Source organism: Clarias gariepinus, chromosome 7 (assembly GCF_024256425.1).
Source record: "Clarias gariepinus isolate MV-2021 ecotype Netherlands chromosome 7, CGAR_prim_01v2, whole genome shotgun sequence".
NCBI classification, from domain to species: domain Eukaryota; kingdom Metazoa; phylum Chordata; class Actinopteri; order Siluriformes; family Clariidae; genus Clarias; species Clarias gariepinus.
Genome location: NC_071106.1, coordinates 20456007 through 20473743, shown reverse-complemented (window position 1 = coordinate 20473743; position 17737 = coordinate 20456007). Strand labels below are relative to the sequence as shown.

Here is a 17737-nt window from a genome sequence, read left to right as displayed (position 1 = left end):
CGATGCCGAGGCACAGGACCTCGAGACTACTGTTGCAACGTTCTCAGGCCCGAGAGACAGCGTACCCCAGTAGCCGGCTTTCTCTAAGGCGGCTTCCTAAGAGGAAGTGTTTGGGTTAGTGGCTTCGGCCAGGTTTGTGTTTTGGACTGTGTGTGACCTGTTGAATATGCTCCGGTTTATGCTAAGGCTAAATTGATGTGGCTCTCGTGTGAATGTGCTGTTCATGCTATACAAGTGCTGTGTTAAATAAAGTACTCCCAGCATTGCATCGGGCAGCAATTAAGCTCACTCGTCTCTCCAACATCCTTTCCGGCAGTAAAACGCTACAGTATGTATATATACTGTATGTGTGTCTGTGTGCGTCTGTCAAATTCAAATTTTATTTGTCACATACACAGTCATACACAGTACGATATGCATTGAAATACTTAGACAACTGCTAGTAACCTAAAAATAAAAGACTGAATAGGAATAGGAAATAAATATGAAAATTAAAATTAAGGGTAAATTTAACTAGGAAAGAATAAAATAAAATATAAAAATTTAAGTGAAAAATAAAACAACTGTACAAAAAAAAATACACAATATAGAAAATATATGAAGAATATATGAAGAAATATAGAACAATAAAAGGCTGTACGAGTAGGTATATATTTATGTAATTTTTGTGTGGAATGGAGTTAGAATAAGTGGTAATAAAAGAATGGTAATGTTCAGGGTTGTGCAATCCACATATTTAAAGTGTCTTGTGCAGTGCAAAATGCTTAAAAGTGATTTATTTAAAGTGACTTGTGATAGAGTGATTTGATGACCACGAAGTGTAGTTGTGCAGTGGCCACTAGTGTATATGAATGTCCAAAATGTCCAGTGTGTGTGTAAAAACCACATGTGTGGGTCAGTACTGTGTGGTGGTGTGGTTGAGAGACCATATCGCCTGCGAGAAGAAGCTTCTTCTCAGTCTCTCTGTGTTGGCCTTCAGGGAGCGGAATCGCTTTTCTGACCTCAAAAGAAAAAACAGTCCATTGTTGGGATGGCTGAGGTCCTTCAACTAATCTCAACTGATCGCACAACCCTTTGTAGAGCTCGTCTGTCCTGCATGGTATTTGAATCTTTCCACTCTCTCCACTGGGCTCTCGCTTTGTAGCCGTCCTTGACCGTTGTACAGCAGTGGTCCAGTGTCCTTTCGCCCCTGGTGGGGCAGGTGATGTGCTGATAAAAGTTCGGCGTCCCGGTGTTGTGTTTGGTGCTGTGTGAGTGCCTCATGCAGCTCACATAAGGCAGTGTCCGTGTCTGCTTGTGGTGGAATATAAACGGCACTTATTATGACCGATGTAAACCCCCTAGGTAGATAAAAGGGATGACACATGATGGACAGTAGTTTCAGATTTGGTGTGCAGGAGCGTGTAAGAGAAACAACTGAGAAGCACCAGCTGTAGTTCACCATTAAACACACGCCACATCCCCTTGACCTCCCCGAGTCTTGTGTCCTGTCCATGCGGTGAACCAAGAAGAACTCAGATCCAGAGTAAAAAACTTCGAATTTTGAGTACATTGTAAACCAATAGAAACAAAAGTGTCTCTATCATACCTAATGTACTCAATGGTGGTGATTTTGCCAATTTAAAACCGCTGAAAACTAACTTAAAAAACAAAAACAAAGAAAAGGTATATATATATACAGTGGTGTGAAAAACTATTTGCCCCCTTCCTGATTTCTTATTCTTTTGCATGTTTGTCACACTTAAATATTTCTGATCATCAAACACATTTAACTATTAGTCGAAGATAACACAAGTAAACACAAAATGCAGTTTTTAAATGATGGTTTTTATTATTTAGGGAGAAAAAAAATCCAAACTTACATGGCCCTGTGTGAAAAAGTAATTGCCCCCTGAACCTAATAACTGATTGGGCCACCCTTAGCAGCAATAACTGCAATCAAGTGTTTGCGATAACTTGCAACGAGTCTTTTACAGAGCTCTGGAGGAATTTTGGCCCACTCATCTTTGCAGAATTGTTGTAATTCAGCTTTATTTGAGAGTTTTCTAGCATGAACCGCCTTTTTAAGGTCATGCCACAACATCTCAATAGGATTCAGGTCAGGACTTTGACTGGGCCACTCCAAAGTCTTCATTTTGTTTTTCTTCAGCCATTCAGAGGTGGATTTGCTGGTGTGTTTTGGGTCATTGTCCTGCTGCAGCACCCAAGATCGCTTCAGCTTGAGTTGACGAACAGATGGCCGGACATTCTCCTTCAGGATTTTTTGGTAGACAGTAGAATTCATGGTTCCATCTATCACAGCAAGCCATCCAGGTCCTGAAGCAGCAAAACAACCCCAGACCATCACACTACCACCCCCATATTTTACTGTTGGTATGGTGTTCTTTTTCTGAAATGCTGTGTTACTTTTACGCCAGATGTAACGGGACACGCACCTTCCAAAAAGTTCAACTTTTGTCTCATCGGTCCACAAGGTATTTTCCCAAAAGTCTTGGCAATCATTGAGATGTTTTTTAGCAAAATTGAGACAAGCCTTGATGTTCTTTTTGCTTAAGTGGTTTGCGCCTTGGAAATCTGCCATGCAGGCCGTTTTTGCCCAGTCTCTTTCTTTTGGTGGAGTCGTGAACACTGACCTTAATTGAGGCAAGTGAGGCCTGCAGTTCTTTAGTTGTTGTCCTGGGGTCTTTTGTGGCCTCTCGGATGAGTTGTCTCTGCGCTCTTGGGGTAATTTTGGTCGGCTGGCCACTCCTGGGAAGGTTCACCACTGTTCCATGTTTTTGCCATTTGTGGATGATGGCTCTCACTGTGGTTCGCTGGAGTCCCAAGGCTTTGGAAATGGCTTTATAACCTTTACCAGCCTGATAGATCTCAATTACTTTTGTTCTCATTTTTTTCTGAATTTCTTTGGATCTTGGCATAATGTCTAGCTTTTGAGGTGCTTTTGGTCTACTTCTCTGTGTCAGGTAGCTCCTATTTAAGTGATTTTTTGATTGAAACAGGTGTGGCAGTAATCAGGCCTGGGGGTGACTACAGAAATTGAACTTTTAACTGTGATAAACCACAGTTAAGTTATTTTTTAACAAGGGGGGGCAATTACTTTTTCACACAGGGCCATGTAGATTTGGAGTTTTTTTTCTCCCTTAATAACATAATCTTCATTTAAAAACTGCATTTTGTGTTCAATTATGTTATCTTTGACTAATAGTTAACGGTTTTTGATGAGCAGAAACATTTAAGTGTGACAAACATGCAAAAGAATAAGAAATCAGGAAGGGGGCAAATAGTTTTTCACACCACTGTATATATATATATATATATATATATATATATATATATATATATATTCACATTAATTTGTATATATACTCAGCAAAAAAAGAAACGTCCTTTTTTCAGGACTGTGTATTTTAACAATAATGTTGTAAAAATCCAATTAACTTTACAGATCTTTATTGTAAAGGGTTTAAACAATGTTTTTTATGCATGTTCAATTAACCATAATCAATTAATTAACATGCACCTGTGGAATGGTCGTTAAGACCTTAACAGCTTACAGAAAGTAGGCATTTGAGGTCACAGTTCTAAAAACGCAGGACACTAAAGAGACTTGTCACCCAAAGAAAGATGCCCAGGGTCCCTGCTCATCTGTGTGAACGTGCATTAGGCATGCTGCAGGAAGGCATGAGGACTGCTGATGTGGCTAGGGCAATAAATTGCCATGTCCGCACTGTAAGACGCCTAAGACAGCGCTACAGGGAGACAGGAAGGACAGCTGATCATCCTCGCAGTGGAAGACCACGTGTAACAACACCTGCACAGGATCGGTACATCAGGATATCACACCTGCGTGACAGGTACAGGATGGCCACAACAACTGCCCGAGTGACACCAGGAACACACAATCCCTCCATCAGTGCTCAGACTGTCCGCAATAGGCAGTCCATGAGGAGGAGATGCACTGCAGTACTTCAAGCAGCTGGTGGCCACACCAGATACTGACTGGTACTATTTTGAGCCTCCCTTTATTCAGGGACACATTGTGAAACATTTTTAGTTTATGTCTTATGGTGTTGACAAATATTTACACATTAAGTTTGTTAAGAGTGTTTCGCAAGACGAGCAAAGATTTTTAATAAATTTTGACTTAAAAAACGAGCGTTGTCGTGGTTTACGAGCACAGAGTATCATGTATAACACATGCGCTTCTTGTTTTAACACTGAGCGTCGCGTCATCACAACTGAGCCAATGGTTTTTCTCTCTCTTGCGCAGCGGGTATTCATCCCCCCTGCTGGGTCTTAGTGCTCGTCTCTTACTGGTATAATCAATCCGTGTGTGTGTGTTTTTCTTTCTCTTGCGCTTCAGTGTGTGTGTGTGTTATATACGGTGGCCCTGAAGTGCAAAACAAATTAACAAAACTGAAAACAAAATAACAAAAGCAAAAAGAAAAAAAAAAATTCAAAACCAAATTAACAAAATGGAAAACAAAATAACTAATATCTGACTGGCCGAGAAGTGCAATACAATTTAACAAAATGGAAAACAAATTAAAAACCAAATAACAAAATAAAACTCCCCCCCTCCAAAAAAAAATAGTTTTGGGTTTTGTTATTTGGTTTTTAATTTGTTTTCCGTTTTGTTAAGTTGTATTGCACTCCTCGGTCAGATATTAGTTATTTTGTTTTCAGTTTTGTTAATTTGGTTTTGAATTTGTTATTCTGTTTTGGGTTTTGTTATTTTGTTTTCAGTTTTGTTAATTTGTTTTGCACTTCAGGGCCACCGTAGTTATATGTGTGCACGCGTAAATTGACACCGCGTCGGTTCACACACAAACACACACACATGCTCTCTTTCTCTCTCGCCTTTACTGTGTGTCAGTGTTTGAGTGTGTGTGTGTGTGTTTTTCTTTCTCTTGCACTGCAAAGTGTGTGTGTTATGTCTGTGCGCGTGTAATTTTACACCACGCAGGTTCACACACACACTCTCTCTCGTCGTTAGTGTGTCTCGGTGTTTGAGTGCATGTGTTATATGTGTGCGCATGTAATTTGACACCATGCCGGTTCACGCTCTCTCTCTCTAGCCTTTAATGTGTGTGTGTGTGTGTGTGTGTGTGTGTGTGTGTGTGTGTGTGAGTAAAACAGAGAGGGGGTGCTTCACTCACACACAACCGGCACTGTGTCAAATTACGCTCACGCACACACATAACACACACTCAGCAGCGCAGGAGAGAGAAAAAACACACACACACAGAGCGCCTGTGCGCATAAATGGAAACACTTACCTGTCAGGATTTATTTGTACTTTTTTTAAGGTAACGTGCAGGTTAATTTGTTTTATTTTTACTTTATATTTTGTGTTAATTATTTTTATGTATTTATTTTTGGGACTGTGGAACGAATAATTTTAATTTACATTATTTCTTATGGGAAAATGTGCTTTGATTTACGAATTATGCTCGTAATCCGAGGTTCCACTGTACTGTATTTATTCATATGCATATTTATTCTTAGAATTGTACACCACTATTGCTTGTGTAGCTTGCACATAAGAATTTCACTCACATGTACTGTACCAGCGTATCAGTAACGTGATGTGACAATAAAAGTGATTTGATTTGATTTTAGTCTTTTAATGCACTTACAGAAGGTTATAGGACACATGATGTGGCTCTTGGGGTTTTCTTTAGTCACCTCTTTCTGATAATCTATTGCATTTTTATGGTAACTTTAGGATGACAACACTTGCACAACGCGAGGCTCAGCATCTCACCGTTTTTTGCATTTTAAATTCAAATTCAAATTTTATTTGTCACATACACAAACATACACAGTACGAAATGTAGTGAAATGTATTATACGACTGCTATTGACCCTAAAAGAGAATTAAAGTTTACAAATAAGAAATAAATATAAATAAAAGAATACGATAAAAAAATTAAATAAAAAAATTAAATTAAACTAGGAAAAAATAGAACTAAAAATAAAAATAGAAATGTGCTAGTAAAAAAAATGGAACTAAAAATAAAAATAGAAATATGATATGCATAAAAATAGAAATATACTGTACATAGAAATATGATGTGCATAAAAATAGAAATATACTGTACAAATTGAAATATACTGTACTGGTGTGCAAATATGCATAGAAGAAAGTGTCTTTGTGCAGAGGTTATTAAAGTGTCTTTGTGCACTGGTCCAGGATGTAAACGTAAACATGTAGTGTAGTTGTGAAGGTAGGTGTGCAAAGTTATTAAAGTGTCTTTGTGCAATGGTCCAGGATGTAGATGTACAAAATGTAGTGTAGATATGAGGGAAGGTGAGCGTGTAATTGTCCATAGTGTTCATGGATGTAAAAGGATTGATAGATTTGATCAATTATGGAAAGATTGTGTTAGTTCGTGGTTGTGGTTGAGTGACCTTATCGCCTGTGGGAAGAAGCTCCTCCTTAGTCTCTCTGTGTTGGTCTTCAAGGAGCGGAATCGCTTCCCAGACCACAACAGAGTAAACAGTCCGTTATTGGGGTGACTGAGGTCCTTCACGATCTTCCTGGCCTTGGTCAAGCACCGCTTGCTGTAGATCGAGTGCAGGTCAGGGAGCTCGATGCGGATGATGCGTTTAGCTGATCGCACCACCCTCTGTAGAGCTCGTCTGTCCTGCATGGTGCTGTTCCCGAACCAGGTCGTGATATTTCCCGTCAGGATGCTCTCTATGGTGCAGGAGTAGAAATTCCTGAGCACCTTGGAGGGCAGTTCAAAGTCTGCCGGGCCTTTTTTACCACGGTGTTGATGTGACAGGACCATGCCAGGTCCTGCGTGATGTGAACACCGAGGTATCTGAAGCTGTCCACTCTCTCCACTGGGCTCCTGTTGATGACGGGGGTCTGGTAGTTCCTCACCTGCTTTGTACTGAAGTCCACTATCAGCTCCTTTGTCTTACTGACGTTCAGGAGGAGATTGTTTCTCTGGCACCAGTTCTCCAGATTTCCAACCTCCTCCAGGTAGGCCGTCTCATCGTTGTTCGTGATCAGGCCCACCACAACAGTGTCGTCAGCAAACTTGATGATGGTGGTGGAGCTGGTAGTGGCCACGCAGTCGTGGGTGTACAGAGAGTACAACAGGGGGCTCAGAACACAACCCTGGGGGGCTCCAGTGCTGAGAGTGAGGGAGGCTGAGACATGTCCGCCCATCCTTACTGCCTGTGGTCTGCCAGTCAGAAAATTGGAGATCCACTGACACATGGATGAGCTGAGTCCCAGGTGCTCCAGCTTGGTGGTAAGTGTGGAGGGAATTATGGTATTAAATGCAGAACTGTAGTCGATGAAGAGCATTTTCACATAATTCCCCCTCCGAGAGTCCAGGTGAGTGAGAGATGTATGGAGGAGATGAGAGATTGCATCGTCCGTGGAACGGTTTGGACGATAAGCAAACTGTAGTGGGTCGAGTGTGTCTGGTAGTGAAGAGATGATGAAGTCTCTGACCAGGCGTTCAAAGCACTTCATCACTACTGAAGTGAGGGCTACAGGGCGATAATCATTGAGGGAAGCAGGATGAGGTTTCTTTGGGACAGGAACAATGATGGATTCTTTGAAGCATGTGGGGATCACCGACTGAGATAAAGAGATGTTAAATATCTCAGTGAACACAGGTGCTAGCTGGTCTGCGCAGGCTCTGAGAATGCGGCCTGAGATGCCATCTGGTCCTGCTGCTTTCCTGGTGTTCACTCTCTTGAAGGCTCTCCTCACGTCATGCTCGGTGATGATGAACGCGCTTCCGGTGCTGGCAGTGACTTCCTGTCTGCAGCCGTTAGCGCCGCTAGCATTAGCATCGCTAGCGTCCTTAGCTGCAGCCTCGAAGCGAGCATAGAAAGTGTTCAACTCGTCTGCCAGAGACACGTCTGCGTTTATCATACCGGATGTTGGTGCTTTATAATCCGTTATTGTTCTTAATCCCTGCCACAGGCTCCTAGAGTCACTCTGTTGGAGTTGTGACTCTAGTTTCCTACCGTAGCGCTGCTTCGCCTCTTTCACCGCCTTCCGGACGCTGTATGACGCAGCCATGTCCCCCGACGCGAGTCCCGTGTTGTAGGCAGCGGTGCGAGATCTCAGAGCGTCGCGGATGGTTTTATCCACCCACGGCTTCTGGTTGGGAAACGTTTTAATAGTCTTTTTTTCTACGGTATCATCCGCTAGTTTCCCGATGAATCCCACAACCGCTTCCGTAAACACACTGACGTCATCGTCGGAGCTGTTTCTGAACATGTCCCAGTCTGCGTCATCGAGTGCGTCCTGTAACGCAGCCACCGATTGGTCCGTCCAGCGCGCGACCTCCCTCTGAACCGGAACTTCCTGTTTCAGCCTTTGTTTGTATTTTGGCATGAGGAAGATGGCGGCGTGGTCGGATTTACCAAACGGTGGACAAGATTGTGCCTTGTAGCCGTCCTTGACTGTAGTGTAACAGTGGTCCAGTGTCCTTTCGCCCCTGGTGGGGCAGGTGATGTGCTGATAAAAGTTCGGCGCTGCACGTTTGAGGTTGGCACTATTAAAGTCCCCCGCCACAATAAGCGCAGCGTCCCGGTGTTGTGTTTGTTGTTGTGTGAGTGCCTCATGCAGCTCGCATAAGGCAGAGTCCGTGTCCGCTTGTGGTGGAATATAAACGGCGCTGATTATGACCGATGTAAACTCCCGAGGAAGGTAAAAAGGACGACACATGATGGACAGTAGTTCCAGGTTTGGTGTGCAGGAGCGTGTGAGAGGAACAACGCTCGCGCTGTTGCACCAGCTGCTGTTCACCATTAAACACACGCCGCCTCCTCTTGACTTCCCCGAGTCCCGCGTCCTGTCCATGCGGTGAACCGAGAAGAACTCGGCCGGCTGGATGGCGTGGTCCGGCACCGCTGGGTTCAGCCATGTCTCGGTGAAGCAGAGGAGATTGCAGTCCCGAATGTCTCTCTGGAACTTTATCCTGGCCCTGAGGTCATCGAGCTTGTTCTCCAGTGACTGGACGTTGGCGAGCAGGATGCTAGGCAGAGGTGTGCGGTGTGCACGGGCTCTCAGCCTGTTCCTGACGCCGGCTCGTTTCCCTCGGGGCCGCCGCTTCGCGTCGCGTCCTTTGTTGTCCCTCAGGATCTCACTCGGCCAGCTCGGATCCGGAGTTAAAAACGTCGAATTGTGAGTACATTGTATACCAATAGAAACAAGAGTGTCTCTATCATAACTAATGTACCCCATGGTGGTAATTTTGCCGGTTTTAAAACGCTGTAAACTAACTTAAAGAACAAAAACAAAGAAAAGGTGGTCGGAGCAGTCGCGACGGCAGCCGACCTCACCGGCGCCATCTTGAATCTTGAATCTTTAGCAGTGATTTCTCTGCTCCTTTCCAGTTTGTTCACTCAGAAAAGCCTTGTTTTAACATCCTACAATGGGCAAAAACTATTAGACATTAGACTATGCCATTCTATGGCTCTAACTCTATAGCTGATTTCTGACTCATCCTAGAAATCTCCAAACACAGAAGGCTGTTTGCTCTGCCTGGTAGGGTGGAAGTGCCCACAGGCGGGGTTGAGACCAAGCAATTTTTTCACTAATGTTCAGTTACTTGTCAACAATATGGATGAGCTACAACTACGCATTTCCAGCAAAAAGAGGAATATGGACTCCAAAATCATGATTTTTACAGAAACATGGTTGAATAGCAGCATTCCGGAGAGTGCTGTTTGTGCTAACTGAATGCTACGTTTTTTGGGCAAACTGGCCGACAGATGACTCCGGAAAGACCAGAGGTGGAGAACTGTGTATTTAACAAATCTTGGTGTACAGACTCTGTTATCACTAGGAGACACTGCTCACCTAACATAGAACTTCTTATAGTTAAGTGTAGACCCTTTTATTTGGCCAAAGAATTCACATAAACTATTGTTACTGCTGTTAATATCCCACCAGATACTAATGCCAAGCTTGCAATGAAAGAACTACATGCAACCATTAGAAAACAGTCAACGCAAGCTGCAGGGCCTGATGGTATCCCTGGATGCGCCCTCAGAGCATGTTCTGGGGAGCTGGCAGGGGGTGTGGCGACATGTGTGGCCTGTTTAACGTGTGACCTGTGTCTTACTTATTTTTTCACAAACTATGAAATTAAATGGTCTGGAATTGATTCCAAGTATTGAATTTGTATTTATTAGCTTCTGTCAATATTCAGTCCTAATACCTCTATACCTGGTCTCTCGGTAAGGTCATATCATAGCATGGATTTTCATACCATTGTTATGCAGATGACAAATTATTCTCTTCTTTCCTCCCTCAGACACTTAGGTTTCCTCCTGGATCTTAGCATGTCTGGCAGACATCTCATCCTGAATAGCAGCTCATCAGCTAAAGCTTAATCTGAGTAAAACCAAACTGCTGTTCATCCCCAGGTCAAGACCTTGTGATATTCCTGGACAAAACCCATTTAGCCACAATCTTGAGGTAATTGTGGACAACCATCTGTTATTTTCCCCACACATCACTAACCTTACTCGGTCTTGTCAATTTCTTCTTTACAACATCATAAGAATCTGCCCATTTCTTCCTCCACAGACTATTCAAATGCTAGATTTGTCCCTCGATAAACACTGATGCTCGCCTCCAAAGCTAAAAATGGCCCAGCACCCACTTTACCTCTCTGCTCTAATCACACCATACACTACGTTCCCTCCGATTCTCCAGTACTGCTCGCCTCGTTCCACCATCTCTCAGGGATCAAGGAAGTCATTCATCTGGACTCTTTTCTGTTTGGCACCTAGATGGTGAAACAAACTCCCCCCCCCCCCTCAACGACCCACTTCCCACCGCCCCACTTGCCTAAATATAAATGTGAAGGATGCCAAAAAGAAGGTCCCTAAAAAAGGACCTTTGGACTGTTCCTAAAAAGCCCAGGCAGTCCCCTGACCTCAACCACCTTTTACTGTACTTTCTGAAGATAAATCTGGAAACATTTTATATTTATATTATTATAGCCCTCAATGGCTATAAAATGTTTGAGCAAGTATCAGGAAAAAAAATCCTAATATTTATGATTGTTAGTTTGTCCAATTTCATCTTCAATTTAATTTTTTGAATTAAAGCCAAGAGTCTTCATAAGACATAAATTATGTCTTTGTACAACTGTATATGAATTTGACTGTATGGAATATTTGGTGTAGTGACTGCTTTACATCTATATAAATAAAAGAAAGGTTTTGTCTGTAGTTTGTACATTGGACAGAACTCGCCAATGAATTATATCTGTATGTTTCATATGTTAGAGGACCCAAAACCAGTCTCAGAAAAAAATCTGTCTGTACAGTATGTCACTCTGTATGTCTGTCTTTATGTCTATCCAGCTGATTTCGGCTGGACAGAATTTTTTGGAACTTTTTCAGTCCTTCTGTATTTGTCTGTAGTTAAATCTGCACCATGAATGAAGCAAAATGTTGAGTAAAAACGACATTATGAGCAGTTATGTGTCTGATTACATCAAAGTATCCAGTGCATATTTGGACAGATGTGGCCATTAAGAATGCGTGTTTTTTCGCGAGATGTCGCAATTTGGCGCGCGGCGTGGCACGACTTGCCGCAAGCAACATTTGGGAATTTAAATAAATGTGTTGTGCTTCACTGAATATCCGCCAGATGGCGCATGAAAGTACCTTATCCAAAACCCAGACCAAGTACAATGAAGAATTGTGTATAATTAGTTAGCCTAAACAATTTTTTTTCCAATGCTGAAGCAAACATGAATTTTATTTTGTTGTACAACAGATCATTCATAATAAATGTGTGTATATGTGCTTTATATTATTATTATTATTATTATTATTATTATTATATCTGATAGTGTTAACTATGCGAATGTCCTGATTCGTAAATATGCCAACATATCTTACTTAAAACGTAAAAATGTGTCAACATCATCAAAAGACATGAATGAACTATATATATATAACTATACTCACTATATATATTCATATACCCAGCAAAAAAAGAAATGTCCTTTCCCTTTTAACTGTTTTTACTTTCAGTAAACTTAATGAGTAAATATTTGTATGAACACTAAAAGAGTCAACACAAAAAGACATAAACTAAAAATGTTTCACAATGTGTCCCTGAATGAAGGGAGGCTCGAAATCGAAAGTACCAGTCAGTATCTGGTGTGGCCACCAGCTGCTTGAAGTACTGCAGTGCATCTCCTCCTCATGGACTGCCTATTGCGGACAGTCCGAGCACTGATGGAGGGATTGTGTGTTCCTGGTGTGACTCGGGCAGTTGTTGTGGCCATCCTGTACCTGTCACGCAGGTGTGATATTCGGATGTACCGATCCTGTGCAGGTGTTGTTACACGTGGTCTTCCACTGCGAGGATGATCAGCTGTCCTTCGTGTCTCCCTGTAGTGCTGTCTTAGGCGTCTCACAGTGCGGACATGGCGATTTATTGCCCTAGCCACATCAGCAGTCCTCATGCCTCCCTGCAGCATGCCTAATGCATGTTCACGCAGACGAGCAGGGACCCTGGGCATCTTTCTGTGGATGTTTTTCACAGTCAGTAGACAAGTCTCTTTAGTGTCCTGCGTTTTTAGAACTGTGACATTAAATGCCTACTTTCTGTAAGCTGTTAAGGTCTTAACGACCATTCCACAGGTGCATGTTAATTAATTGATTATGGTTAATTGAACATGCATGGAAAACATTGTTTAAACCCTTTACAATAAAGATCTGTAAAGTTATTTAGATTTTTACAACATTATTGTTGAAATACACAGTTCTGAAAAAGGGACCTTTCTTTTTTTGCTGAGTATATATATATATATATATATATATATATATATTACTGGATACTGGATATTATTATATTAAGTAAATATTATTTTATGAACACAAATGCTTCAGGCTTTTTAATTATGTTTTTTGCTGTTTGTGTCCAGCATTAAATAATCATTTTATCCATTATTTAACCACGGCTGGTAATAATAGCTGAAATGTGATGTGATTGTGAATTTATGACTAAAATAAAGCTGTTCGTCTTTTGTAAAGTACTTTCACTTTACAAAAGACAGTGTTTTGATCAAAAGGCTGATAAATGCGTGATGCGTGTACAGTATATACAGCGCGACAGCAGTCTTGTTAAATCGTTTTAAACCCCTCAATTCTGCGAATTCCCCGATCAACGATACCGGTTTGATAACTTCACATCTATCGTAAATGAAAAGTAAGAAGAGGGATTACAGTAACTGTGGGTGACACCTCGGAGCGCGCTTTCGCGTTGTATTCAGCGTATAGACTAAAACAAAATCATGTTTGCTTCAGCATTTGAAATATTATTATATTAGGCTAATTTTATTAAAGATTATTCACTTATGTATTCTTTGTTGTATTTCATCTATTTGCAGACACGCGTGGGCATCTTTAAATTTGAACAGAAAACAATAGTGGGCAGGTAGGCACAATATTTTTTATATAACTTAAACGGCTGAATGAAGGTAAATATACACAATAGATTAATAATTGCGTTTGCTTTATATGTGAGCACTCATGTGTAAATAGCTTTTTCATTGCATATACTACCATATCATATATTTGTGTCTAATACTGTTTTCTTCATATTTTACATTACATGCAGTTACAGTGTACTGTAAGCATATTTAACTACTTTAGCAGTGAATAAGAAATTTGGTCTAGCATTTAGATAAAGTCCTTATTTAATATAATTTTATTATTTAATTAAGTATCTTATTATAAATACGATTCTTATTCTCTATATTCTTGTCGAGTATCGTCCTTCAGAGCAAGCATTGTGTCAGAAGATTCTGCAGAATCTCTTCTCACCTTTCATTCACGATAGTTGTGAATTTATTAAACTGTGTGTGCTGTTAGCAAATACTGTAGGGGGGTTTTAGATGAACTAACAAGACAAAGCGGACATCTCTGCCTAAAAAAGATAAAAAAATTTTTTTTGATTAAATCAGACTTAATACTTTTCTTTTTATTTACTATACAGCATAATACGAATGTCTTTCTCTATATAATTTTTCTATATTCTGTATATTCTCTAATATGGGTGATTTGAACAAATCGGCTTACACCGGAGCGCGCTGGCATGTTGGAAAAGCCAGCGTTTATCTAGCGAGTAGCCTATATAGTTGTTTGTTGTATTCATTTATGGTGGTTATGTCTGCATTTTTATTGCTAAATTGCACGCGTTTATCATCCTTTTGATCAAAACGCTGCCTTTTGTTAAGTGAAAGTGCGAGCCGCGGGTTTATACACGCCGATGAATGAATTTTAGATAAATTTTAAAGCATCTTTTTTAGGCCCAAATATTCATTTTTATTTATGGCCAGGTGTATTACGAAGTGAAGACCTGTTGTTCATTTGTTCCCTGCGCGGTGTATCTGCACGGAGAGATAGTGTGTGTTCGCCCGTGCGTCTCATACTCTAACTCATGTTAGGGTACTTTTACTCCGCTGAAGTACCATTTAAAGCTATTTATTCATTTATCTTTTATTTGCTTACTTACTTACTAACTAGCGAATGCTTTAGTAAAGGTCTCTAAAACAACGGCAATATAAATGACTGAATGATTCTGCATCCTGTCGCATTGTATTCAGCGAGTAGCACATATTTTTGTATTTGTTTCCTTTCATGTCTGTAGTTTTATTGATAAATCTGCTTATATCTGTCCGCGCGTTTATCAGCCTTTTGATCAAAAAGCTCACTTTCACTTAGTGTTTATTGTTTAGTGTATATTTAAAGCGCATAAACACAATAAAACATTAATGTTATGTTAATTAATGTAACTAATGGCTAACATATCATACATTTTTGTATTCTTTGTTGTACTTCGTCTTTTTGCACACACGTGCGGGTGCGTTACAATAATAATAAGAATAATAACAATAATAATAAATTCAGAGCACTACTACTACTAATAATAATAATAATAATAATACTGAATAGAGAAAGTGAAGTCAAAGAAGTATCATCATTAAAGGAGAGAAGAAAAAAAAATACATATCAGTATTTACAGTTTGAGCTTGACATGTTTATGAGCTCTGTCGCTTGCTGTCAATGGGCGCCTAAGAGAGATAACACATTTTTGGCTTCAGTAGACACACAATACTTTAGACTGAAACATGACTGCCCCCTAGGGTAATGTGGGGCATTTTTACAGCTTGCCGTGCACAGCCGCGACAAGTCGCGGGATCCCTTTTGTTTGCTGTCGGAATTCACCACAATTTTCATTATTGGTGTGTACATTCCACTTAAAGCTAATGCTAAGGAGGAGATCTGTAAACTGTATAGCAAGATCAGTGAACTGCAAACCCAAGGGTGGACTGTTTATTATCTCTGGAGATTTCAACAATGCAAATCTCAAGTCAGTGCTTCCTAAATTCCATCATTATATGGATCTTTTTACATAATCATCCCCGGTGCATGTCGGGCAGAGCCCCATCCCCACCTCACATACTCAGACCACATTTCTGTTATGCTAATTTCAGCACACAGACCACTGGCCAGGCATTCAAAACCGCTTCTAAAGCAGGTGAATGATGCCACTTTCTCCTAGAACACCTTCAAGAGCGGAGGTGCGTCCATTTTTAAAGACCCGAGACTCCAAAGCGGGGTACAAAGAGTGCTCAGAGTAGGTGCTGAACAGCTGACCGATGTTTTTACCGACATCAACATCTCTCTGAGCAGCACTATTGCTCCCTTGTTCTTCAAGACCACCAACATCGCGCCCATGTCGAAGAACTCTTTTATGTCCTGTCTTAATGACTACTGTCCTGTTGCACTTACACCTATCATCTTGAAGTGCTTTGAGCGGCTTGTCATGGGACACATCAAGACCCTACTGCGCCCCTCACTGGACCCACTGTAGTTTGCGTACTGTGCCAAACGTTCCATGGATGAAGCCATCTCCACCACACTCCATCTGGCCCTCACACACCAAGACAACAAGGACCCCTACTGTACGTTTGAATGCTGCTCATAGATTTCTGTTCAGCATTCAATACTATCATCTCCCAACACTCCAATTCAGGTTTCAAGAATTTTATTTGTCACATACATGGTTGTACAAGTACAACAGTAGTGAAATGCAATTGCAACAAACCACAGACAGTGAAGATTTTTAAGGAGAAGAAAAAAGACCTAAAGAATAAGTATTTACAAAATCCAAATTAGACTAAGAAGACTAATAATAATAAATATTATTATAAATATAAATTTATAAACAATTATGTAGTAAAATGTGATAACAGTGCAATGATGTATGTTAAAGTGACTGTGTGCTGAATTTGATTGAGAAGCTGAACCTGTTGAACAAACACCTCCCTCTGTAATTAGATTCTGGAACTTCCTACCAGAAGGCCTCAGTCAGTACAGACTGAAAACAGCACCTCCAGTATAATTGTGTATCACAGACTCCAGTCATGACAAGTCAATGGGTTCACCATTAGATATTAATGCTCTTTTGTATGGCAAACCCACCTGTATAGGCAGGACAGCACATATCTCTCCAAGCTCTAGATTTGCACCTTGTGGATCAAACTTCACCTCAAGTGTCTCTGTCTCACAGTAGGGTAGATTCTTGACCTTGTCCAACTCTGTGCTAAATCCTGTAAAAAATATAAACCTAATTTTGTGTGCACTGTTGTGTAAATGTCACTCTATCAGAAAATAGGTTCAGTTTCTGAGAACGTATACCCAAAAGCTATTGCATGGTGCACAGACCAACCTGTGCCTGCCAGAGAACGTCGATCTGCTCTGAAGGACACTGGGAGAGGCCCAGTGTTTGTCACTTTGACAATGTGAGTAGAGACAGTGCCTTGAATCACATAACCGAAGTCCAGAAGGTACTCAGGCAAAATAAACCTGTTAGGAAAGTATATTTAAAAAACATTTCCTTTTAATGAACACAGGGATCTTTAATGATGTTATGTAATGTTACCTGCTGAGCTTTTTGCGCCACATGCTGGAAATAGATCCAGGTGTTTCACTTTGCACAGAGTCTCTTTGGGATTTCTCAGTGGCTATAGAGTTTTCCTTGACTAGAAGCCTGTCAAGTTCCATCTGCAGCAGAACATCGTACTGCACAAATGCACAAAAAACATACATACTTGTATACAATTATTGGATAATAAAGATTAACCTTTTCCAATTTGGGGTATTATTAATATTTTTAATGTAACAATTGTGTGGTACATTCACATGTGGGAAAAAAATGCATAATAAATAAGAGAATAGGTGTTAATGTTGCAATGCACAAGATTATGTAATCTTTAAGAAGTGTTACAATCTATATAAAAACTTTTGGCAATTTGGTGGTCCTAAGCACTCCAGTACAAAAGTGACTTGCAAAAGTATTCGGCCCCCTTAAACTTTTCTACATTTTGTCACATTACAGCCACAAACATGATAAAGTTTTATTGGAATTCCACTTGAAAGACCAATACAAAGTGGTGTACACGTGAGAAGTGGAACGAAAATCATACATGATTTCAAACATTTTTTAAAATAAATAACTGAAAAGTGGGGTGTGCGTAATTATTCACCCCCCTTAGTCAATACTTAGAACGTAGAACTACCTTTTGCTGCAATTACAGCTGCCAGTCTTTTAGGGCATGTCTCTACCAGCTTTGCACATCTAGAGACTGAAATCCTTGCCCATTCTTCTTTGCAAAACAGCTCCAGCTCAGTCAGATTAGATGGACAGCGTTTGTAAACA

The 17737-nt window shown here is 40.7% G+C and overlaps 1 protein-coding gene across 1 annotated transcript in view; it reads right to left on the bottom strand.

The window, feature by feature from the left end:
- Positions 1-17737, bottom strand: part of LOC128527483 (hydrocephalus-inducing protein-like) — a 224907-nt gene that overhangs the window by 85956 nt on the left and 121214 nt on the right. Inside the window, exons 29-31 of the mRNA XM_053499884.1 lie at positions 16961-17100; positions 16748-16884; positions 16501-16628 (exon numbers count right to left, since the gene is read on the bottom strand). Of these exons, the coding sequence (XP_053355859.1) occupies positions 16501-16628; positions 16748-16884; positions 16961-17100 (405 nt within the window). The remainder of the gene's footprint in view (positions 1-16500; positions 16629-16747; positions 16885-16960; positions 17101-17737) is intronic.